Source organism: Cryptomeria japonica, chromosome 7 (assembly GCF_030272615.1).
Source record: "Cryptomeria japonica chromosome 7, Sugi_1.0, whole genome shotgun sequence".
NCBI classification, from domain to species: Eukaryota; Viridiplantae; Streptophyta; class Pinopsida; order Cupressales; family Cupressaceae; genus Cryptomeria; species Cryptomeria japonica.
In genome coordinates this window covers 212,084,482-212,111,416 of record NC_081411.1, presented here as the reverse complement: position 1 = coordinate 212,111,416, position 26,935 = coordinate 212,084,482, and the positions used below count along the sequence as shown (strand labels likewise).

The window sequence follows — 26,935 nt, the reverse complement described above, 5'->3', positions numbered from 1 at the left end:
ACTTCATAACTCAAGAGTCCATTTATCATTAAAAAGGGGCCATTTAATTAATTGTTTGGACGCCTATACCAAGGAGGATTTTATAAAATATTAAAGTGCAAGCTTATAACATAATAAATGCAATTAAATGATTAAGAAGTCTCTAGAAGGGATCAACCAGCTTTGAGAATTACATAAAGTGCCAAGAGATGATTGAATTCATTATTCTTGAGTATTGTTTATGACATTTGAGTTCTGAAAAGAGGAAGGGAATGGGTTTCTGCCGGCTTCCAGCCATTGGAGAACGTCAACTCTTCAATGTGTTTGCAATTTTGATGCTGTGAAATACCAGCAGAGTCATTGCTTATCTCTGGGCTTCATAATTCATATAGAGGTCCAGATTGTGCATATTTGAGAAGATCCCATTGGAGTCTGATTGGAAAAGTATATTTGCAGATTTTGGAGGTCAGCATCAATGTATTTGGGGGCGATTTGCATATCATAATTTCTGATTACATTTCCAGACCTGGGCGGCCAGCTAAGGAGACCACGATTTTGGTCATAGTGGCCTTGTCTTGCTTCGATTCCTTCATATGGCTGGAGCACTTCACTAATGAAACCATGTTTATCACTTTCAGTGCTAGAGAAGGGTATTTAATGCTGCATATTAATTTACATCAGAGAGCAGGTCTGAAAAGCAGGGGCGGCACATGTAGAAGAGAAAATTGGCATTAAGAATTCATCATAGTTTTTTCAAAGGGCTGTTTTCTCTTCTCCGATTAGGAGGAGCTATAACCAGGTTCTTTCATGATCATTTTATTCATTGTAGTGTTATTTTATGAGCAATGAATTGCTATATCAGACCTTAAGGAGGCTGCTGTAGATGATCATTTCATATCAGACTTTGGAATTGTTTCAAAACATCATTATAAAGCCAAGAGCCTTGGCCATCATATTAGCATTGAACTTAAATTGTCATTCTTTTTAGGATCTATGAGCTACATGCCAAATGCCTGATAAAATCTTCATGTTGAATGGAATGATAGTATGCATGCCAATTGTTCGACAAAATGTCCATTGGCTTTAGGTGTGCATTTTACTTGTAAAATTCATTTACATGCATTTGAAAAGTCAAAGGAAAGTTACTTTTGCATCTAGCTCATTGCTTAGTCATCGTAGTGTTGATTGCAAGCATTCAAATTGTATTCAATGTCCATTTAATCAAACAAATCAGACTGAAAACTACAGACCAGCATACATAGAGGTTGCATAAGAAGTGTTTGACAATATTCCTTGAAGGCTTAGACAGCAAATTCACACCTGAACAGCCAAGGGTCATTCCACCATGTAGGACAATATATAAGGTAAGTGAAAATTGGATTCTCCTGTGGAAATCCAAGCTCTCACACATCAAATTAATATTTAACTTGGCAATGATGAGAACAATATTATTGCTTTTTTAACCATTTTCAAATACATTTTTTATAGAGATAAATAGATACCATATTTGATAAGGATTTCAACATGATAACACTAAAGAGTAATTATTTTAGTTTTGATGGGTAAATATGAGATAAGTGAATAGTTATATTGATAACTTTTTGTTATTTATTCTATGCGTGAATAATAATTTATTTTCTCAAAATAAACATGTGAAGGAAATAGATTGCCTTTAAAATTTTTCAATTATATTTTGCATTAAGGATCAATTAAAATTATTATATATCACAATTATTTTAATGTAATCTATTTTCATAATCTCCAATAAAAAATCGCTCAAGATATTTCATTTGGAATCAATTGTTATAGAGGTGAAAATGAGATATTCAATTGAATATATAAGGGCTAAAATGAATACGGGTGTAAAAAATGTTTTTATTTTAATTTTATTTTTTGTTTTTATCAGTAAGGGGCACTTTTTAAGGTGCCTAACACTATTGCTGTTCAAATCTCCAAATCTGCGAAAGCACAAAGCCTGCGAGCATAACTGCCTAGTGGGGATTTGAACCTTGGTGGCGGTTTCACTAAGCAAGTGTTTAAATTGCTGCATTACATGGGTCACCCCGGTGTAGAAAATATTATTACTAGTTGGGGATTATACAAATTCAAGATGTAGAGGTAGAAATGAAAACTAGGGGTATTATTTAAGATCCTATTAACAAACCCGATCTAAGATAAGTTAACTAAGTGAATCCCTTGGGATTTAATCCAATACATATGATTTGAGTTTAAGCAAAAACAAACACACAAGAGAAGGAACCCTTGATGAAGGAAGGGGTTGAGGGAGAAGGAAGAAGTTGACGAAATGAATATCCATTGCCAAGAAAAAATTCTATATTTGGTAATGTTTCTAGGGAAATGTTTAAGTGGAGTAAGGGAAACATTCTAGGAGGAAGCAAGGTGTTACCTTGCTTCTTATTAAAGTAATATTGTTATATTTAGCCTGTAATGGTCATGTTAGTCATTTATTTAGTTTTCAGTAACTTTCTTTTATTTCTTGTTCTCTATCGTTTTTGTTTTAGAAACATCGTGTGTTATCTCTATTTAAGGAGTCTTTTGCTCCTTTGTAATTAATCGATTATCATTTCATGGTATCAAAGTAGTGAAATTTTTCATCGAATATTTTATCAATAAAATTCGTGGTTTGTTTACTTGAATTTTTTTCAGAAGTTTTTTAACGGTTTTTTATTAAAAATTGTGGGATTTATGTTTGCTCAAAATTGTGGTTTTTTCTTTCGAAGAAAAATCCCGTGGGTGTTTATCATCAGAGTCATGTGGATGTTTCCCTCTCAAATTCGCGTTATTCGTTTTGATAAAAATCATGGCCCTCTTTATGAAGCCACCGACTTACATAAACAAAGGAACATTGTAGATTTTTGTCATTTAAAAAATTGCGTGACAAAGGTTTTGTGTTCTGCATAAGAAGGTTTTTTTTCTTGCGCGACAAAAAGAGTTTTACTGTGCAATTTATCTCTGCAAAATAGCAGCGTTACAGTTTTATTTTTGCCCAATTTTCTTAAAATTGTGGGTTGTGCCTTGTTTAGATTACGTTTTTTTTTCACAATTTTTTTCAAAAAAAAGTCGCAAGTTTTCTCTTTTGCTGCACGACCAGGTTTTTTTAGATTTTTTTAAAATCGTGGGTCCTCCTTCCACCCAGGGTTTCAAACTTGGGTTTTCTTTTTTTTTTTGGCAAAAATTTGTGACGATTTTTTGGTAAAATTGTGGGTATTGTTCGTTGGTTGAGTTTTCAAAATTTATTCTTTCTTTTTTCAAAGTTGCAATTCACCTCATTTTTCATGACCTCGGATAGTGGGAGGGATGGCGTCATTACCCAACATTATGTTGGAAGGTAGCCAGAGATTCAACGATATGAATTATAATGCCTGAAAATTGTGCATGGTCACCATTATTGAGTATTGTTGCCTCGACTAGATTGTCTTTTGTACATACACACGTCCCACTATTGTAGGCAAAGACCATGAAAAGTTTGATGAGCGTAATTGTGAAGTGGTGATGCTGCTTAAGTTATCTGTCATTGATGAGATCATGCGATGCTTCCATAATTGCTCTCTGGCACAATCTTTACAGAAATTTGGGCTCACCTGAAGGATTTGCACAAGATGTTTGACAAAGGCGGAGTATTCTTCCTTAAAAATATATTGTTCTCCATTATGATGGAGATGACAAGATGTCTTTCTAGGATCATTTAATGAAGATTAAGGACATTCACGATCAACTGGAGGCCATTGGTCGCAATATGAAAGAAGAGGACATGGTGGTTATCATGCTGAAAAGTTTACCACAATCCTGTGAGAACTTTATTGAAACTCTCAACATTACCACCACTAATGTTGGCTTGAAGTTTGATGATCTATGCAACAAGCTCTTGCAATAGGACAGGTGGAAGAAGCAGTTTGGGAGCAACAACAAAGCAATCAGTGTGGAAGAGGTTTTACTACCAAAGACAAAGGCAAAGCCAAGTCCTCTCAGTAGAAAGGACAAGGCCATTTCTGAAGATAGTACCAAGAATCTGAAGAATATCACATGTCATTATTGTGGTTAACATGGTCATATGAAGAAACACCACAAAAGGCAGTTGGTTGATTAGAAATCCAACTAGGGTCTCAACAGAAGGTCCATATTGGAGAGCATTTTGAGAAAAAGGAGTCTATCTTCTATGCATTTATGGCCAAACGACCATCATATCATGTCAAGTCTTTTGCTTGGTATATTGATATCAGAGCCTCTCACCATTTTACACATAAGGGCGATTGGTTCACAGAGTATAAGGCTTGCTTAGATTAAGTGATTTTCGGTGGTGGTGAAGAGTATATAGTTGCCAACAAAGGCAATGTTTAGATTACATTTGGTGAGAGAAATTTGATGTTTCTTAGAGATAGTATGTGCTCCTTGTTGCATCGTCATGGTTTTAGGTACTTGTTGTGACATATTCACACATCGCCCCATTGCAAATGGGGACCCCTACTTTTTTGCTTTCTGGGGTTTGTTTCTAGGTCTTTTAGGGTTTTGTCTATTAGCCTTTGCGTTTTGAGTGTTGTCCGAGGGATCACTAGGATGGTAGGCTTTGTTTTAGCTAGGGTGAGTTAGTGGATGCTCAGGTTTAGTGTCATCTTTGAAAGTCTTCCTTAGAGTGAAGTTTTGCTCTGGTTGCTAATTGTGTCTTGTTTTTGAAGAGGTCAATGAAGCTTGGTGAGTGTATCATTTTTGAAGGTCTGAGTTAGGTCAAAATGGTAAAACGTGAAGTCTTGAGTATTGATTGATGAGTAGTTGACCTATCTGTCCTTTGGAGACGCCTTGGACAAATCTAGACATGATGATTTGATCAAATGGTCATGAAGCTTGAGCTAGACTTGAATTTCGCTCCTGACCCTTCCAAAGGGTCCAGAGCGAAATTTCACTAGGGACCCAAGATTTCACCTAAGTCAAAGAGTGGTTGAGCGAATTGGCAAGGATATGGAAGGATATGCACCAAGGGTTGAGTCTAGGGCAAAGTCAAGTTAATTCCAAAGTGAATCAAGCCTAGAATCAGGAATTTCGCTCCTGACCCTTCCAAAGGGTCCAAAGCGAATTCCTTCATAAGACATTTTACCTTGCCCAAACCTATGAACTAATCCTTGTCCCATGCATTTTTGAGAGCCAAGCACTTCTTTGGATAAGGAAATATGAAAATGAAGTCAAGATTTGAGCCTAAATATGAATTTCGCTCTTGACCCTTCCAAAGGGTCCAGAGCGAAATTCTTGAATGACCTTATTTTCTCTCTAAGACCTTGAAATAAATGCCACTTTGAGAGCAATTTGACTTGATGATGATAGGAGGCCTAAGAAGTTATATTCAAGCCAAGAAAGGGAGGAAAAAGGTGAGAAATGAGCCCCCGTGGGAATTTCGCTCCTGATCCTTCCAAAGGGTCCATAGCGAAATTCACATAAGCTTCATTTTCTTCTTTGTTATGGCCAAGTTTTGGACTTCTAAGGCATGGTTGGAGCGATCTTGAGGTGTTCTAGTCTTCGAAAGGTGAATTCAGGCAATGGAGTGTGAAATCAACCTAATTTATGAATTTCGCTCCTGACCCTTCCAAAGGGTCCAGAGCGAAATCCGCTTTTCCTCCACTTTGCTCTTTGATATGACCAAGTTTGTTGACTTCTAAGGCGTGATGGGAAGGCTTTGATGCATATTTGTCTTTGAGAGGAGGTTTGAAGTGATGAAGTTGTGGAAATCAACCTAAAAGGAGAATTTCGCTCCTGTTTGAGCTAACTTGATGGTAGATTCACTTAAGTGAGAAGAAAGGAGCTTGAATTTGATCAAGTTTGAAGGAGAATTGGATGAAGGAAGTGGGAAACCAACCAAGAACACCCCTGACCCTTCCAAAGGGTCTAGAGCAAAAATCCCCATAGACCTCAATTTCTTCCTTGTTCAGACCAAGTTCTTAGTTTCTAAGGCATGTTGGGAAGTGTTTGATATGTTTTTTGCCTTAGGGAGTGACTAAAGGTGGAGGAGATGAAGGATTTTAGCCTAAAACTAGAATTTCGCTCGTGACCCTTCCAAAGGGTCCAGAGCGAAATTCTTGAAAACACCATTTTCTCCTTAGATGAGGCCAAGACCTTGGTTCCTATGGCATGGATGCAAGTGGAGTGGTGTATATGTGCCTTGCAAAGAATATTGGAGTTGAAAAGATGAAATATCAAGCCTAGAGTGTGAATTTCGCTCCTGACCCTTCTAAAGGGTCCAGAGCGAAATTCCACAAAACCACTTTTTTTTTTTCCAATCTTGTGCCAAGCCAAGCCTAGACCAAGGTTAGAGAAGCTGGGAGATGCCCCTAGGATTGCCCTTGGATGGATTTTGGCCACTAGAAATGAAGATTTTAGGCTAAATCAAGAATTTCGCTCCTGACCCTTCCAAAGGGTCCAGAGCGAAATCCTAGATAGGTCTTGTCCATGTTTTTTAGCGAATTTCTCCTAGCAAGCCATTTTGAGGTCAAACAAAGTGTTGCAAGCATGAGAGAAGGATCCAAATGGAGAGTCAAGGTAGAACAAAGTGAGAAGAGTGGAGCCAAGTAAGAGAAATCAACCTAAAAGAAGAATTTCGCTCCTGACCCTTCGAAAGGGTCCAGAGCGAAATTCCTCAAAGCACCTATTTTCTCCTTGTGTGAAGCCAAAACGTTGATTCCTATGGCATGCTTGAAGGAGGAGTGAGGTATTCTTGTCTTTTGAGGTGAATTGGAATTGAAAAAATGAAGGATCAAGTCAAAATCAAGAATTTCGCTCCTGACCCTTCCAGGGGGTCCAGAGCAAAATCTCAATTTCACCTAAATTTGCCCACGATGAAGGTTACGAGATGGATTCCCAGGCTTTGGTGGAGGGAAGGCTAGTGTATGCTTACCTTAGAAGACATTTTGGAGTGGAGAAGTGATAGAACTTGAGCCTAAACAAGAAATTCGCTCCTGACCCTTTCGGAGGGTCCAGAGCGAAATTCCTAAGTGGTCTAATATTTTGCCTAGGTCCTTGAGCAAAACCTATTCCTTGGCAATTTTGGAGGTGAATGACTTGATCTTGGTGAAGTAATGTTGAAAATAAGGTCCGATTGAGCAACTTTGTCAAAATTCGCTCCTGACCCTTCCAAAGGGTCTAGAGCGAAATTTTTTATAGGGCCTGTCCCTATGGATAATTTTGGGCAAACTTCGTTTTAATGTCTTCTTGTTGATGATTTAAGGTAGGAAATGCTATGTTAGAATGAATTCATTATGTGTCCTTAATCGCCTTTTGATTGGTTTTGCAGATGGAAGAAGACCAGGGCAAGGACGACCTCTTCTAGTCCATCATCATCAAGGAGGTTCCACATGCACAAAGGGAGGACTCAAGGTGCTTTGAAGCGTTGGAAGACTAGGGGTGTTCAAGGAGTTCAAGTTAGCCTCAAGAACTCATTCTACCACAAGATGATAAAGAAAGGCTTTGCCAACACTTCAGGGTGAGATATGCTACTGGGGAAGGAAGACTTGACAATAAGGAAGCCTGGTCAAGCAAAGGAAGTACATCATTCATCATATCAAAGACAGAGGAGGATCAACCAAGTCACAAGCATTAGGCAAGGTGGCATCCCAGTCATCATTCCTCTGGTCGGATTGGTCCACCTCAGCGTGTCCAGATTCAATGTCCCTGACTCATCGAGGACGACACAAACTTTGAGGCACCTACCCCTGCTTCCTATTGGTCCTCGCTCCTGGAATGTAATTTTCTCATTGGCTAAGGAATTTTGTTGTAACAAACCCTAATTAGGGTTTCTATCTTGTAATCCTAGCCATTGGTTCTAAGTCAATCAGAGCCGTCTGTTTGTAAAGGGTTCTCTATATAAAGCCCTGGCTCCTCATTTGTAAAGGTTAATAGTTAATAGTTAGCTAATAGTGAATAGTCAAGAGAATAGGAAATAGTTAGAGTAGAGTAGAAAGAGAAGGCAAAAGATTGTTGCCAAGATATCGTTGCAAAAGACTTTTAAACTTCGTTGAAGAAATGGTGAATTCTATGGGTCGGTTCAACAATTTGCATGGTCTCTATACTTCTCAAATTTGATTTCATGTTATTAGGTGAATGGAAGAAATTTGTACAACGGTGAAATTCGTATATCCATACTACTAGCAGTTTGTTGACTGCAAACTTGCCTTGCGTAGTCAATTGGAATCATTCAGCTTAAGCTTAACTTCAGTTATCGCTTCTTCATTGATGTGCATCAACTTGATGGTGTCCATGCTTGTAGCGGTGATCTAAACATCATAAAGCTTTCCTCAGAAGATCGCACTAATCTTGTGGAGATGATCCTAGGATGTCAAAGCAAGACTTAGTTAGAATTTCATCAAAGGTCATTCATTGCTCTTACGTTCTTAGTGTTAGAAATAGATCCCGTTCCGACCCTTATCCTTTTTCCTTTTTTTAAAAATCAAGGGCCGGTGAAATTCCATGTTCCAGTGATATCCAAAGCAAATCAGATGCTCAGGTCATCGAATGTAAGTCCCCTTGTGATTCCAGCTAAATCACATTGTATCGCAAAGAGCTTATCCACACGTAGAGAACCTACATATCAGAACCTTTGAATTACTCCGATTGATCCATCGACGAGATCTTCAGTAGTCGGGAAACTTCGTTCAAGAGAGGATAAGGTACCTTTAGGTATTTTATTTTGTGTTTGGTCGTGTACAAAAGATACATCAACAATACCACATTCTATTGTAGCTAATAGTTATGGCTTGTGGTTTGGAAGTAAAGTGAAGTTGCACATGATGTATGTTATTCCAGATTTTAAGAGGATTTGGTCAAGCCGATAGAAAGTTATAAGTGACAGAGTGGTCATTGTGGTAGCTAGTTGACTGTGTAGATGTTCTTGTTGGATGCACTAGAGAATGGTATTGTGTGTGAGCTGCAAGAAGCGTGAGTGTAGTTTGGGACCAATTGACTTTGTGTTGGGTAACACATAGCGTGATCCTACTCTGGGTGTAACGTGTTGGCTTTAGGACCGAGCCAACCTTTCATTTGGTTTAAGGAATGTTCTTATGTCTGTGTAGTGAATATTATAAATATGTTGTAGGCCTACATAAAGATGTAATTAACATAGGAATGCATACATATGACTGATCTTGTTTCATTCCAAGTGTGGTTGTTGGGGATGTGGCAAAAGTTGTGCAAGCTAACTTAATAAGGAGAAGGATAGACGTGGTCAAGTGTGCGAACAATGATGCATATCCTAAGCACATTGCGAGAGTGTTTTGATGTAGATCAGATTAGATAGATGATGTAAGTTGAGTTGTGAAGGTCCACATATTATAGCTTTTGTATCTCTTATTTGTATATTGAGGTTCGTGCCTCATTATCTAAGTGGTGCTTAGTTCTTTGGATTAGGGGATTGGTGGCTCCTATGGATTGGTGCCTACAAATCTAATTGGGGACCAGTGTCTTCATCTTAGGTTGAAACTATTGTAGGCTGTTGCTTGCAAAACATTGGAAGTTCTTTATTTTCTTTGTGAGGCTGGATTTGGACATTAGACCCTAGCAACTATGCTCATCGTGGTTTTTCCCTTCTGGGTTTCCATGTATATTTGGTGTTCTCAAGTGTTGATGTGTGTTCCTGTTGATCATTTGCATATTTTCTTTAATGATTATGTGAGATGTAGTAATGATTTAAATGTTGCATTGGTTTTGAAGTTAAAATTGGTATATACTGTTTCACCCCACCTCAGTATATTTGTGTGCTTAACAATATATGGTTCGTGGTCTCTGTTGTGACGTTTTCACACATCGCCCCATTGTAAGTTGGGACCTCCACTTTTTCGCTTCTAGCTTGGGGTTTTCTTGTTAGTTGTCTTAGCTTGGCATCAATGTCTTAGTCTTTTGGTTCAGTCAGTTGAGGATTAGGGTCAAAGTTGCAAGTGTCACAACAGTTGTAAAAGTTGCTAATGTTGTGGTGGAGTAAGAAAAGTTGTCAATGTTCCCAAATTGCAAAAAATCTTGCTAGGGTTGCTAAAGTTGTCATTGATTAGGGTTTATTGTTTGAAATGGATATATGAGTTAAAAGGGGTAAGTTTGCTTGTAGTTCCGTTAGGAACTGCAAGCATAATGCTTAAAGGTCATAAATTTCATGTTCACATCATGAGACCTAGTTTTGGGGAGAATCATGAAAATTTGACTAAGTAAAAAATCAACCCCCCCCTTTTTGTGCATATACACTTGCATTATGTGCTCTTCATTGTACCTACAAGGTGTTTATTTGTACTCAAGAGTAGAGGGCAAAGTAAAATTTTGTCTAAGTGTTGAAAACCCTTAGGATGATTTTGTGCACTTGTGTGTGCACTATGCGCCCTAGCCATGCCTTGCACTAACACACATCCTTGTGCATACTCATAGGCACAATACGCTCAAGTTAGGAGGAGGGCAAATTTTGGCTAAATGTGAACCTGCAATATTTGTACACCTACATGTGTACTATGCGCCAATGCTAGTGCCACTTCAACACCGCTCAAGGAACTCACACCCTAGGTGTGCTCATGGAGGAGTAATCAGGCTTTGGAGGACAAAGATTAGAACTATAAGCAACCAGAAATCAACTCAGAAATATATGATCAGACCTGAAAAACATGAAATCAGACCTAAAGGTAAATGATCAGGTCTGAAATCAAGCATCGAAACCAGACCAGAATTGTTTAGAAGACCTCCTGTAGTGTGCTCAGGAATGGGAATCAAATCAATATTTTCCCTAAGTATAAGCTTGGGTGCATAGTGCATGCTTGCTTGCACAATGCACCCATCTTGTGCATGTCCAAATGTAATATGCGCTCAAGATGGAATGGGTGTTAAGGCTATCAAATTACCTAAACTTGAAGATATCTTTCAAAATTTTATTAAGTATAGAGATGGGTGCGCTGTGCATAATGACATGTAATTTGCCCCCATTTTGTGTAGTGACACATACGCAGCGCACCCTCCTTTGTGTAGTGACAGCTACACTATGTGCTCAACATCTTGTGTTTGCACACTTGCAGAATGTGCTCTGTGTTGTGCCACAGGGACCTTCAAATCTGCCCTTATCAAAATTATGTTCATCAACCCCAGTAGAATGCGCTCTGCCTTGGGAGACATCAAACTCAGACCTAAAGGGAGAAAACAGAGCAATCTCAGGCAATGGTGAATCGAACCATGACAAAATCGCTCAGGGAATGGCGGGAAACAAATAAAAAATCTGGCCAAGTTAAGCACAGAGCACACACTGCAAACATATGTGCACAATGTGCCCTCATAATGCAATCTCCCATGCATTATGCACCCAAGAAACAGAATTGAAGGTCAGACCTAAAATAAATCAGACCCTGATTCACATGAGAAAATAAGCCACTCGATAAACTATAAGGAATGCTCAAACTCTGGACATGAATGCTTCTGCTATCCGTTAACTGGAGGTTGAGGCACGAGAAATACATTGTTGGAATAACATTATCTTTATAGAAAGGATGAACTGACGATTTCTGTGATGCGTTACTTGTGATTTGCGCTTCAAGAAATTATGTGAGAATAAACAATCTCGTTAAAACTTTCACACTTCTCCACGGCTTAGGAAGTATTAATGCCAAAGATTTGATGGCCAATAGGAAAGAGCAATTCCATTTATTTTGGCATCAACAATACTAAATTAAAATATTTCTTTGAATTGGGTGTTCAAACCAAAATATTTAATAACGAGAATTTCGCCAAAATAACACTCAATAATATTAAGCACCAATAAATACATTTATGAGAATAGACCCTTATATTGCAAATAATAAAAATACCTTTGAGATTGATCTTTATTCTGAATCCCTTATGAAATTCATCTTCGTAGAAGACTCCACAAATTTCACCATTGATGCCCAAATGTGAACTCCATTATGAATCCACTGCTAGTATCAGGTTGGGTTTTTGTCCAACCCTACAAGTTTGAGGGTTTCCGTCCTCCTTCTGAAAGCCAAAGCTCTCTAATGTTCTGCAATAAAATATTTTCCTGAATGCCCTTTTCTTTCTTCCGCCATCCTTTTTTATAATCGTTTATTGGCAACTGTTTCTAGTATAAATATTAAAATAATAGTGAATTTAGTAATATTTTAATTTTGAACTTTAATAAAAGTCTCTTTATATTAAATAATTAATTGCCTTAAATAACTTAAAGACAAATTAATAATTTAATTAATTATTATTTAATTTCACTTAGCTGCCAAAATAGGACATTATAGATGATATGTGCATTTCTAGTGGGTTGGTGCTTTCCCACAACAACATGTTATGCAATGTCTTTCAAGGTGCCTTGAACTTTTTTCTATGTATTATCTTTGCATTTCTCCAAATATGAGTGCAAGTTGTACGTGACAATTTGTCTACTATCCTTCCGATGTATTCAAACAAAGTTCAAAATGTTGATCTACCTTGCCAAACATTATTCATCTCACCTACCCTGCTCCCATTTGCACCTCTCATTGTGCGTTTGAAATTATGACTTTTATGGTTGACCTCACAATTGAATGTCTTCTCAACATTGGTATTGTTTCTAAGGGCCTTGGTGCATATCTGTGATGATAGAGCATTAGTCAAACATTTATCTTGGGCCTTGTGGATGTTACTGGCGAGTCTTCTTGTTTCAAATGCTTTTCTTCAACTTGAGTTAGTTTAATGTTGGATGGAGTTGGTGGTTGAGCCCAAGCTGGTTTCTCACACAGTTTCATGGTTTTTGTATGTCATTGGGTGTCACTGCATGTTCGTAGCTATGAGTGTGTTGTCTAGGTAGCTTCGCGAGGCAAACCTTGTGATTCTAGGGTACTCTTTTCTTTAGAGTGTTGATCTTTTGGTAAAGTGTTGTTTATGCCTTATGGTTGATTTGATCATAATCTGACATGGATTTGAATTTCCCTCGAATGCTTGTTGAAGTTGAATGCTATATATTGATGGTTTGGAAAGGGAAAATGATTGTTTGTTGGCACAGTTTTAGAATAGCAAAGAGAAGAGAAACTGCACGTGTTTGTCTTTGCATCTTGTAATAGGCTAAACATTTTTGATATGGAAGGTATAAATCTGCTTGTCACTACCCAAGTGTCTTTGCATCTTGTAACAAGCTAAACATTTTTGATATGGAAGGTATGAATCTGGTTCTCACTACCCAAGTGTCTCATTGCTTTTGCATCTCGTTGAGGAATGAATATACAAGTGGTTCTTAACCATTTAAATATCTTGATGAGCATTTTTGTAAGCTTTTGATGGTTGGTTTGATCCTCTTAATCAGATTTTCTGATTTGAATGTTCTTCTTGACCTATTTGTCAACACGAGGACTGTTTGTAAGATCTCCTATCAAAGTTGCATAGGAATTGTATAGGTTTGTTGATGGATTATAAATATATGTTTAGTTGTTTATTTTGAAATATCATTTGCTTACAATTTGCACATATAAAACCTAGCTTAGTGTGGTATCCCTTTGCCAATTCTGACCTCGAAAGTGCTGATTAAAGGCTCAAGGAATATTGTCAAACACTTTGCATACAACCTCTATGCTTGCTGGTTTGTGTATAAGTTTGTTAATGCTTGCTTGAAATGTTGTCCAATGCGATTTAAATGCTTTCCAAATGATTACTAAGATGCCTAGGCAAAGAACTAAAATGTAAGTGCAATTCTTTTGTCTTTTTAAATGCATAAAGATGACCCACACAATGTAAATATGCACCTACAGCAACTAGACATTAATTCAAACAGTTGGCCTGCAGACTGTTATGCTATCTATGAAGATTATAACCATAGGCATTACATCAAACATTTATCTTGCAACCTCTCCTTCCTTTCATTGCTGTTCTATCTCACTAAATTTATTCAACGGCTTAGAAACCAAATGCATTCCTAAAGGGATGACTAAGTAATTTTGATCAAAACCGGTTATAGGCAGCCACTGCTGAGACTAATTACGAGTTCAATCTGCTGCATATAAGCCACTGCTGGGACTAGTTACAAGTTTGAACTACTTGACTGGAATAATGGTACGGCTGGAGATTAGAGAGCTGTACGGCCTGCAAATAATGTGCCCAGTCAACTAATGATCGCTGCCCAAAGTGATCTACTCGTTATCATCAACAATCTACTTGATGCCCTTGATGGATCCTTCTCTAATTCGCACAATTGTGACCTCTGAGTGACGCCACTCCGGTTGCTACCCTCAATGGATATTTCACCATCTCAGAATAGCTGCAACACTGAAGAGTTGACGTTCTCCAATGGATGGAAGTGTTGGAAACCCTTGGTTTCTTCCCACTGCTAAAAAAAGAGGAGTAACAAATGCTCAATCATAATGAATTCGATCTTCTCTTGGCACTTTATATATTTCTCATGAAAGGGTCGATTTCCCTTGAAAAAGCACCTTTTTAATTACTTAATAACATCACCAAATTTGCACTTATTAATAATTAATATCCTCCTTGGTCTTGGCGCCTAATTAATTAAATAACATGTCCTATTTTTAATGTTGAATTGACCCCTCAAAGTGCAAATAAATTTTTTATATATGCCTATAATGATTTATTATTAATAAAGTATTACTTTATTAATAATTAAAATAACATAACTCCATAGATAAACATTATTCCTCGATTTCGTTTGAACCTGGGAGTCAACCACTGCATCCACTGTGCTTCCAACTAGCTTACTAAAAATGGTAAGGGTCCCTCTCAAACAACCACTGACTTACTATAAATAGTAAGTGTGTGAAACTGAGTCAAACAAATAGCAATCCTGAACACTTTTGACTTTCGGAATGGGAATAAACGTCCTGCACTGCCAACTTGGACCCTCTAACCGTTAGTCTTAGCCTATGAGGGCCAATAATAGGGTAATCCAATCATAAACCATATCATCCCAAAAAGGGGACATTACACTTAGCATAGTTCTATTTGCCCATATAGGACAAAACAACTTGTTTGCAGTTTGTCCAACTTGTTGTCATCATATCTCATTAAGATGAAACAACAAAATATCAACCTTGGTCGTAATAGTGCTAGTAGAAGTAGTCGATTTACCACATTGCATGATCTCTTTGCTTGCTACTTGTTCATGTGTTTTTCATGCACATGTGAACACAGAATAAAATACCAAGGTATCTTATCCTCTCTTGAACAAAGTTATCCGAATGTTGAAGATTTGCCTAAGGATCAATTGAAATAACTCCAAGGTTCTTATATGTAGGGTCTCTACATGTGGATAAGCTCTTGTGGTATGATGTGATTATGCTGGAATCATAAGGGGACTTACATTCGAATGCTTGAGCATTTGATTTGCTGGAACTCAAGTCCTATCTACTCACCGAGATAATAAAGAAATAGCAAAAGATGAAAGGCTCAAAAAGTCTACTCTAAGACCTAGAATGCAAGAAGATAGATGAATGACTAGTTGGAGTCCTACTGGGCTAGGTCTCACCATCAAACTGAACAATTCAACACCAGCTCAGTGCGATCTTCTAGGGTAGTTCTGAAGATGTTCAAATCATCACCGTCAAACACTGATCACCATTCAAGTTAATGCATGAACACTAGACGCATAACAATTCAATATTAAGCTCATTCAATGCCAGTTGACCACGCAGGGCGCCCTTACAATCAGCAAGAGGCTATTGGTTTGGACTAGGCGGATTCCATGTGAGTGCATTCGGTAACTTCCTTCATTCAATCTAATTATCTATCATCTAAAACGAAGATTCAACAAGAGACCATGCATATTGCAAAGAAATGACACACTTCACCATAACTTCAATGAAAATGGAGTTCATTTACAATTTAGGCAACAATTTATTGCCTTCTCCTCCTACTCTATTCTAATTGCTACTTGATTCACTATTCTTCTGCTATTGACTATTCTACTGACTATTAACTATCAACTAACTATTAACTTTTATAAATGAAGAGCCAAAGCTTTATATAGGGAGCTCTTTACATTTTAATGGCTCCGATTGATTTACAATCAATGGCTAGGATTACAAGATGAAAACCCTAATTACGGTTTGTTACAACAAACTCCCTTAGCCAATGAGAAAATCACATTCAAAATTTGAGAACCAATAGGAAGCAGGGGCAGGTGCCTCGAAGTTTGTGCCATCACTGGTGAGCTAGGTACATTGAATTTGGAAATGCTGATGTGGGGCCTTCTGATTAGAGGAACAGTGACTGGGATGCCACCTTGTCCTACGTTCGTGCCTTGGTTAAGGAACTTTGGATTTCTTGATATTCAATGTGATGATGATGAGAAGATAACTTTGATTAACTCTTCTGAAACTATTTGCTTCTTCAACGTACCCTTGCATTGACTTTGGTTGATCCTCTTCCGTCCTTGATGTGCTCGATGAATGATGTACCTCTCCTTGACTCTCTTGTGCTTGATGAAGACTTCTTCTTTATCAAGTCTTTCCTCCTCTGGTAGCTCACCTCGCCTTGAAATGTTTATAAGATCTTTCTCTTTGACATCCTTTGGTTTCTCCATGTGGTAGAACGAGGTCCTTGAGGATGGTCAGCTCCATCGCTTGCAATTCCTTGAACACTTGAAGTCCTTCAACTTAGTAGCACCTTGAGTCTTCCCACACGCGTTTAAAGTGTCCTTGATGATGATGGAACTTGAATAGGTCCTCCTTGTCTTGGCTTGATCTTCCTCCATCTCGATTTTGTTGATTTGCAAAACAAACAAAAGATGATTAAGTACACATGATATGTTGATTCTAACATGGCATTTCTTACCTTAAATCATCAACAAGAAGACATTAATATTAATTTCGTTCTGGATCCTCTCCAAGGACAGGACCTATAATTGACAAAGTTGCTCAATTAGACCTCATTTTCAACATTACCTTACCAAGATCAAATCATTCGCCTCCAAAATTGCCTAGGAATAGGTTTTGCTCAAGGGCCTAGGCAAAACAAAAGATCTCCTAAGAATTTCGCTGTAGACCCTCAGGAAGGGTCAGGAGTGAAATTGGCATTTTTGGACAAATTCTTCACACTTTGAGACCACAACTCACTCAAATGCATGTGTAGGGATGCCTCAAGTTCAATCAACCACCATCAACGTTAGGCTCGATACAAAATTGAGAGCAAAAGGAGGTTTCAAGAGAATTCGCTCTGGACCCTTTGGAAGGGTCAGGGGCTTAAGTGAAATTCGCTTTGGATCCTTTGGAAGGGTCAGGAGCGAAATTTGCCATTTAGTCTTAATTCCATCATTTCCTTTGCTCTAATCCACCTTGCAAGGCAAATATGCATCAATCTTCCCTCAACTATGCCACATAGGGATAAGGTTCTTGATCTCAACAAGGAGCAAATAGAGGTTTTAGGAAATTTCGCTTTGGACCCTTTGGAAGGTTCAGGAGCGAAATTCTTCCTTAGACTCAATTCACACTTCTTTTCTCCTTTCTTTGCCTTGAATTTAAATTGTTAAACCTCCTTCTATCACCATCAAGTCAACTTGCCGTCAATTTAGCTTAAATAAGGTTCTTTTAGTGCATTAGGCGAAATTGGGGAGTCCTTCTAGGAATTTCGCTCTGGACCCTTTGGAAGGGTCAGGAGCGAAATTTGCATTGTAGGCTCAAATCACATTCAATTTGCCTTGGATTTGATTTTTCCACCCTTACCTTATCATACTCAAGCCAACTTGCTCTCAAAGTGGTGTCTACTCAATGTTTTTGGTGAGGAAATAATCTATCCTAAGGTTTTTGCTCTGGACCCTTTGGAAGGGTCAAGAGCTTAGAAAAATTTCGCTCTGGACCCTTTGGAAGGGTAAGGAGTGAAATTAATGTTTTAGGCTCAAATTTATCATTATTGACTTTATTTTCAACCTTTCCTCATCAAAAACAAGTTTTTTGGCTTCAAAAATGCCTAGGAATGAGTTAGTTCAAAGGTTTGAGCAAGATATAATGCTTCATGGAGAAATTCGCTCTGGACCCTTTGGAAGGGTCATGAGCAAAATTTACATTTTAGGCTCAAATTCCTCACTTTTCCTCATTTCACTTGGTTTAGCTCATTTCTAAAGGCATGTATAAGTCCATTTTTTATTCACTCAAGGCGTGGAATTAAGGATTTTAACCTATGCTAGAAGCAGGAGAGGTTTTTAGAGAAATTTGCTTTGGACCCTTTGGAAGGGTCAGGAGCGAAATTCATGTTTTAAGCCCAATTTCTTCAATTTCCCCTCAACTTTGCTCTTAGTCTTGGCTTTTGGGTCCTTCCTTCATCTTAATCAAGTCCATTTGCCTTCAAGGTGATGTCAACTTAATGCTTTTGATGACAAATTAGGTCTTTCTAAGGATTTCGCTCTAGATCCTTTGGAAGGGTCAGGAGCGAAATTTCGTAAAATGCTCAAATTTCTGACCTTTCTCCAAATCAAATGCCTAGAACTTCATCATTCATCAACTGAACCAATCTCAAACGCTCAAAGGGAAAATCCTTGATGATACTCACTCACAAACCTTCATTCATTTCCTGAACTCAAAGACATAGGTCTCAAAAGGCAAGACTCCTAGCAGGATATAAGAACTTCCTCAAACTCAATCAAGACTTAACCTAGAAACAAGAGAAAAGCCTGACCTAGAGAAGGCTTTCAAAGAGACCCTGGCCTGGACCACCTACTGACCCACCTCAACTCAAGTAGACCCTGCTATCCTATTGAGCCCCCTGGCAACCCTTCAATGCAAAGACTAAAAGCCAAGACCAGGCAACCAAGCAAACTAAACTAAGCCTAGAAAGCCAAAGGTAGGGGTCCCCATTTGCAATGGGGCGATGTGTGAATACGTCACAACAATACTACATAGCATTTGTGTGTTCCACAAATATCATTCGCAGTTAGGTATGCATTTTTGTATTTGCCGCACCCATCTTTTAAGTGAGATATTGCATCAAACAATCTTGACGGATTAAGAAGGCGGCGTTTTAGTCTCTATATCATTAGTGCATTTTCTTATATAGGTGTAAAGTTCTTGTTTCAAGAGGCACTTATCGTCAATCAAATACAATTTAAATGTGTATTGGGTATGATTTGTCTCAAGGTTTGTTCCATAACCCTTGAATCTTCATTTATCTCAGAGTAACATGTAATGTCCTCAAATTATAAATACCCAAATTTTGCCCTAGATCACAATTTTTAATTGAAACAAAGTAGGGTTAGAGATACCTTTCACTTTGATTGACACCCACAAACAAGTTAGGAATCATTTACAATCATAATTCATAAAATAGATTTCTTTAATTAGAAATCATCAAGCATATATTAGAAGTATAGATTTAATCACAAGATCACTTAAATCAGTTTGAGAAGGCTCAACCATAGAAGAGCTAAGATAGGGTGCCCTAGAGTTCCTCTACCCTAGGCCCAAGGGCGGAACACTATCCCCCCTTGGCCTCATGTGGCATGTGCTATCCATATGAGGTGGAGTACCTAGTGAGGTGTCCTATAACCGTTCCCCTCAATCTTGCCACTTTTATCCTACTTCCCATGATAGAACATTCTTAATGCATTCATTTACCATGATAGAGAACATGAGGAGCATTCACAAATGGGTGCCCCGGATCTCCATCCTTTCTAAGCTCAAAGGCAGTACCCTTGTATCCCTTTTGCCCCATGGGACTCCCCGGTCTTATACCATGAGGTGGTGTTTCTAGAAGATGACCCCATCGCCATTCCCCTACATGCAATTCCCCAATTTCTCTACCATGGCTTGTTACTTTCAGAACATATGAAGGAATATATTCCACATCTAATAAATTAACTGCATAATATCATTAATTAGATCGATATTTACTGTGATATATATGCAGTCATAAACATACAGCTTATTATAAACAGTCATAATCAGTCAGATATATTATAGACAGTTATATATATATATATATATATTATAAACAGTTATAACCAACAACATATTATGAATAATCAATAAACAGATAATTTTCATCATGGTGTGCATTAAGAACTCATACCCAAACCCACAAATATATTCAAACTGCTGAATATTAATTATTTACTTTCAAGCTGGTTCCATTCAATGTCTTCTCTACAAGACTTCTTGCCTCTTTATGGTTCTGAAGATAGGGTGAATAGCCACATCCCTCGTCCTTCGTTCAAGAGAGGTGTCTTTTCTAAATGAACCGCTGGAGCCTTGTGTGAAATCACACCCTTTGGTGTTTAATTAATTTATTAATCCCCATGGGACTCCTTGGTCTTATACCATGAGGTGGTGTTCCTAGAAGATGAGCCCATCGCCGTTCCCCTACTTGTAATTCCCCAATTTCTCTACCATGGCTGGTTACTTTCATAACATATGAAGGAATATATTCTACATGTAATAAATTAACTGCATAATATCATCAATTAGATTGATATTTACTGTGATATATATGCAGTCATAAACATACAGCATATTATAAACAGTCATAATTAGTCAGATATATTATAGACCGTCATATATATATATATTAAAAACAGTTATAACCAACAACATATTATGAATCATCAATGAACAGATAATATTCATCTTGCTGTGCATTAAGAACTTATACCCAAACTTACAAATGTATTCGAACTGCTGAATATTAATTATAAACTTTTAAGCTGGTTCCATTTGATGTCTTCTCTAAAAGACTTCTTGCCTCTTTATGGTTCTCAAGATAGGCGACATCCCTCATCCTTTGTTCAAGAGAGGTGTCTTTTCTAAATGAACCGCTGGAGCCTTGTGTGAAATCACACCCTTTGGTGTTTAATTAATTTATTAATCTGGGCATTATTTCTTGGAATCATTCTGTGAGATTGCTTCTATATACATTAAGAGTTATTGCTGCCCTCACTTATTTATATATTAATTTACTTTTCCCTAATACCTGGCTGGCCTTCATCTAATTACTTATTGCTAATATTATTATTTATTTATTCCTCTAGTCGGCCCTTATCATCATTTTAATCTAGGTCGGCTTTCATATTTTAGTTGCTCATGTTCTCAGTGCTGCAACTTGTATTTATAAAGCCTAATTTTGGGCAGGACATGACATAACACCTCAAGGAACACCCTCCAGGTCTAGTAGAGCCTAAGGATGAAGGTGAGTTTACCCATTCACAAGCATTAGTCAATTCATTTTGTTGTCTGATCATAAGTCGAAATTTTTACTTTTGTTGACTTACCCCTCACCTTTTACTTTTGTTTAAATACTCTTGCCTTAAGTGTTGGCGCAAATCTTTAGCATTTGTGGGGTTATGTGTTTGAGCACCAACACAAGGTACCCCTGTTAGAGCCTTTCCTAGTACCAAGTCCAAACCTCAAGAGTGAGTTAGAATTTAAACTCATAATGGATGTCCATCCTTGTCTACCAGGTTGTGGACAATGAAAATAGAATTTTGTTGATACTGTAATTGAGTAAGGGTAGAATCAGGTAAAGATGAATGTGGTCTCATTGATCTTTTCTCATTTATGTGTGAATCTAGAGTAATTGAAGAGTGCTTAATGGCTCCATGTAATGTCCCCATTTTAGCCGGTCACTTTGCGTTTTGTCATTAGCCCATTTTGCCTTGGTCCCGAGGGCTAACCAGGACTCCAAAGGGATCTAGATGGATTTTGGCCTAGGCAATTTTATTTTGAGGCCAAACCGAGTTCATTTGATGGGGTTTTGAAGGATTTACTATTTATAGTAAGTCAGCTTTGGGCAGTGATTCCGTATTTTCAGTATCGGTCTTGGAGCATTTCGCCTAGATCTTTCCAATGAGCTATTGCACAGAGTTTTCCAAGTCTGATTGATATTTTATTTTAATGCCTGAAGTTGATGCAGTATTAATAAAGTGACTATTAAATTATAATTACATGTTTATTATAAAGTCACTTTATTATTTTAAGTTGTGTTGAAAGGTGTGCTGTCCTAGGCTGGATGCCTCATGAGGCTGCATGGGCCTCAAATCACTTGAGTTAAAATTAATAAAATATTCCACATTGTATATGTTGGGAAGTCGACCTCCAAAGAGAGATATATATTGGCCTTCAGCTGGGTCGTACAGGCATGCTTGGTTTTATTATTTTCTGTTGGAGAAGTTGGAGATATTGTGAGCTCTCTGGAGAGTTTGTTTCAAAGGGCTTTGAGGATGAAAAACCTCATAGCTAGCAATCTCTATGCTGTTGGAATATACAATCTGGAGATTAAACTATTTGCAGCTATCAAAGAAAATTATCTGAGCAAGGAAAAGCCATATCTATGCTTGAATGGTTCAAACGAAGGTTTGTTTAATGGATTCAGGTCTTTAAGCAGTTCCTTAACAGTTCGTAGTTCATTTACAGTTCTGAAACAAGGGTATGAGCTGGGCGTGACTACTTGGTAGGTGTTGAAGGGTTTTCAGAGTAGTGAATGTCTGATTCATATCACTGTGGAGGTTGTTCATAGCTGAAGACGTCTATCCTTATGCTGGCTGCCCATAGTTGAATCTGGTGTTACATCTAACACGGTGGGAGTGCATTATTGCTGTTATTGCAGAAGCAGTTGTGGCTATGATACCAGTGCCATTGCTGTTAGGAGAATCGCAGGATATTAAGGAGATTAAGGATATTAATGATTTTGGAGCTGGAGATAGCATGTAAGGAGGTCAAGTTGAGACTGAGATTTCATGGTGGCGACTAGGGTTAGAGGGCCCAGATAGACCAGCAACGCTGAGGTATGTTGTAATGACATTATTTTGTGATACAATGTTGAGAATAGAAAAGAAACATTTCTATTTCAGTTCATATGTTGTCTGAAAACAAATTATCAGCAAACTCTTCAATTTTTTCTGCTATTATATGTTGGAATATTATTGTGGTATTCGCTGTTATATTTGGAACAACAAGAGCAAGGCAAACAAATTCAGAACCCATATTGCAATTAGACAAACATAAAATACAAACTCAGAAAAAAATCAGACTACAAAGTGAATGCATGCAAAGTGTTTGATAAAATGTCAAACCACACAAACTGAAAACCATAAGTGCAGAAGGACAGTTCTTTACACTCCAACATCTAAGATGGGTTCAAAGGAGTTAATTAGCTTGGCAGTCCTAAGGGTTCCTTGTAAATTTTATTGAAAGTAAATAACCTTTTGAAGATTGAGGATTAGGTTCCTTTGTTCAAGATAAAGGAGAATGTGGATTAAGAACCTCCAAAATTTGTACAAATATTTCCACCCATCTCAGCTTTTTTTAGTACATGTGATACTTGAAAATACATTCTCCACTTCCTTAGGAGAATAGAGGCTACAAATCTTGGTGGTTTATCCCAATTCAACGTTAGAGGGAGCACACTATGAGTTGGCCAAGATGGATTCTCAAATCATGATACCAATGATACTAGATATAGTTAGGCTGGATGAGAATATCATCCATAGTGTGGAAGAAATATTTGGATAGATAACCATCTTGGGGTTGACAGACTAGGGAAAGGAAGAGGTCCAAGTTATTGGTATGTAATTTCATATATATCTTCTTTCAGAGCTTTACTGATTGCCTTCTTGAAGGGAAGAACTTAAGGAGGGATGCATGAAAAGGGTATTTGAGTAAAGGAGGCCGATTAATAGGTCCGTTGACACACTAAAGAAGAAAATTGGTCTGTGAATGCCAACAATGTCGATGGCCAAGGAGATTGAAGAGTCCTCAACCCATCTAAAGGAAAACTTGTGAAATATGGACATCTTGATTCTTTTCCAACTTGGAGCTGAATGACGGGGGTATTTTAACATTTGAGTAAAGAAAATAAAAAAATTGAAGATACACCCTACATGAAGGGGCTGAGAAACAACCTTGGCTTGGACAATGCCCTTGCAATGAATCAAATCATAGTTTGAATCTTTCCAAACTGTCTATTCAGATGATTCCAAACTTCACCACAGTGTGCATGTTGGATGGATATAATCACCCACCTGCAACTATGATAATTGATACTAATAAAAAATAAAAAGAGCTCAAGTGTACTGAACCTTATCTATAATTTTTTTATTTTAGTCACATACCTTCTATTTAATTTGTTACTCTTGTCATGATAATTCTGAAGACTGAGTTCTAAGAACTGGGAATTCTTTTATCAAAGATTTTATACATTTGGCCATTATCCACTAGTTTACAAATGATAGCATTTTCAAACTTTGTTTAATTTTGCAGCTACCTGCAATTGTTAGTGTTAAAGAGAAACTTGTTGTTATGCTTCATGCATGTTGGGAGCTGCTGACAGTGGATGTTCCGTGTAGGGATAGATGAATTGCAGGCAAAGATATGAAGATGGTTGGATCCCAAAGATGGAGATTTGTTAACAATCAGCAGATCTAAATGTGATTTCCCATTACCTTGTGCTTAAGGGACGCCATAGGCTTGAATTGTATTTTGAGTACAGATGGGTTTTACCTTGTAGAGGTTAAACTACTGGCCATCTTAGCATCTCCCAAGCCTGCTTTTTGATTGAACTGTATGAAAGATGGCATTTTTCTTGACTAACCAGGAAGGTAAAATATTAACCTAAGATGCGAGTTCTGAGAGACCAAACACTGTTATCTGCTGTTTGGAAATATTTTTTTTTCTGCTGGTTTGCTCACTTAATCCTTTTTGGTCTACGATGTACTGTTGAGCATGCACCCCTGCACTCACCCAACTTGCATGATCATCCCTTCCTGTTGACAGTGGGTTCTTCAGTAGTCTGATACGTGAAGTGTGCACTTCTGTCTGTTACCATTCAGAATCCCCCTGTAAAATATCCTTCAGAAGCTTTGGGTTGCTAAATAATAGAGTAAACAATGAAAATTTATATTTATAAACAATAATGTTATAGAAATTCTTTCCTCATAAATGTCCCTTGAAAGCTTTTGCAATTATAACATGGGCATTTCAGATAATACCTTTCAGTCTTGTACATGTGTGCAATCTTTTCTATAACCAAATTGAAATTCATTATCCCAACAGAAAAAACTATTTGGAAATCGTTTTATTATACTGGAGGGCCACAAGTATCTGCCTTCTGATGGATGAAGGATGCATTAAATTTCTTTTTTTTTTTGATAAGTGAAAGCATAAGTTATTATTGCCTAATTAACCATATTTCTTTGTGTATTTTCCAATATATTTTTGGGTTGTTTGCAGGATGCTAGAGTCATCCTATGATATTTTATTTAGCAAGCTTTCAAGAGCATGCCTTTTTGGGGACTATTTTCAAGAGTCAGGACAAATGATGGCTAGAATCTTGCTGAGGCCACCTGATGACCCTCGTGTGGATTTCACTGCTACAGTATCCTGAACTGTTTTTTTTTTGTGTTTTTGTACTCACAAATTGCATTAGGATGAACTCTTAAATTACAACTTCTCTTGTAGTTTTTGTATTGGCCCTTTATGTTTTTTAATTTCTTGTGCATTTAGACTTGAAAAATTGCTGGTAGAAACAACACACGGTGGTGATATCAAAAATGTTTAGAAAGGTAGTACCTTGCCTCATAATTGATATACTATAAAGTTTAGTGTTGTCTCTTGGTGATCTTATGAACTATTTGCAAATATATTCTATCATGACAGAGGTTTGAATGACCCTGTTTGCTTGTGATTCAACATTGGTTCTGCCATGGCTTAATATATGTATACTGCTATTCAATTTTTGAAATACTGCTGTTCAATTTTCTGAATTTGTTTGCTTTTGTAATTCTTTTGTGTTGGGTTCAATATTTAATGTGCATATGTTCATTATATAACAGAAAAATAAATAACATACTGATCACAATAATCACATGTTTTCATTTTATAGGAAACTTAAACCTTATGCAGTTTTTAGAGTAATGAAGCAGTTAATTTCTGACCTTAAATGACAGCATTAAATCGCCTTCATTAAAGTATTTACACCATTACACAGTCCATATAACATTCAGCAGTAGGTAACAATAGTATTCAGTCTGCATAGAATTTCTTCCAACTTGAATGATAATGTGTATGTGAAAATAGTCACGCCTTGACGTGGAGCTATTGACCCACTAAATGATACCTCACATTCTCCACAATACCCACAATTGTTTCACCAATCTGCAATATCAGTTGTTTTCTGTTCACCCTATCACTTATCTGGAGTTGCAACTATCTCGAAGCAGCCTAGTAAGGCTCCCACATGAGCTTTCAAAGACTGAGAGATGAATCGCCCTTGTGCTTTTCCTTGCATTTATTTGATGGAGCAGACTTCTGAGTTACATTTTTCTGAGTATTGAACACTTAATTTGGTAGTTTGTGGATTGTGATTGACTTAAATATAATGACAGACCTGTTGTAATCTTTGTATGAGCATTTGATGGTGAATTTGAAGACATTTCAGACCTTTAGCAGCAAGAAGACACATTTTTCAGACCTTTTGTAATCCCTCTTGAAGAAGACTATCTATGGTAGTGAAAGATTTACAGGTATTTCATAGTGCATTTCTAGTTTGGTTTCTTTGAGTGTTGTTCGAGTTTCAAGAGTTTTTGGAGACATTTTCCAATCCTGGCCGTACCATTTCAGCTACTTGATATTCACATTTTTGCTCATATATCTGAAAACAGGACATATATTATCTTGGGTATTGTCTCAAAGGTTTTCTTGTGGCTAGGCGACAAGGATGCATAAATAATTTGTGGGTTTTGGTTTCACATTTATTTTTCTAGCTTAAGTTGCCCCTTGCAGGCAGCAATTAACTTGGGTGTTGGCACTGTAAAGGGGAAAATTTGATTCAGCAATTTGCAACATAGAAGGAGAAATCGCCAAATCAATTTTTTGTTTTGATGGGGATTTGCCTTTACATTCAAAAGAGGGGAGGAATCCACTAGATTCAATCACAAATTAGATAAGGACTGAATTTTGAGTGGATTGATTGATTATGATGTGTTTTTCCCTCTTTTGTAAGTTGAAATGCTGATTTAGGGTAAAGTGCTGAA

The 26,935-nt window shown here is 37.5% G+C and overlaps 1 protein-coding gene across 3 annotated transcripts in view; it reads left to right on the top strand.

Moving 5' to 3' along the window:
• Positions 1-26,935, top strand: part of LOC131036466 (uncharacterized) — a 196,835-nt gene that overhangs the window by 4,402 nt on the left and 165,498 nt on the right. For 2 of the 3 annotated variants that reach the window (XM_057968361.2, XM_057968362.2), the window contains one exon: positions 25,134-25,278. In XM_057968361.2, coding sequence (XP_057824344.1) covers positions 25,134-25,278 — 145 coding nt within the window. Of the gene's footprint in view, positions 1-24,312; positions 24,332-25,133; positions 25,279-26,935 lie in introns of those variants that run through there. The other variant, XM_059209089.1, reaches the window with a different exon arrangement.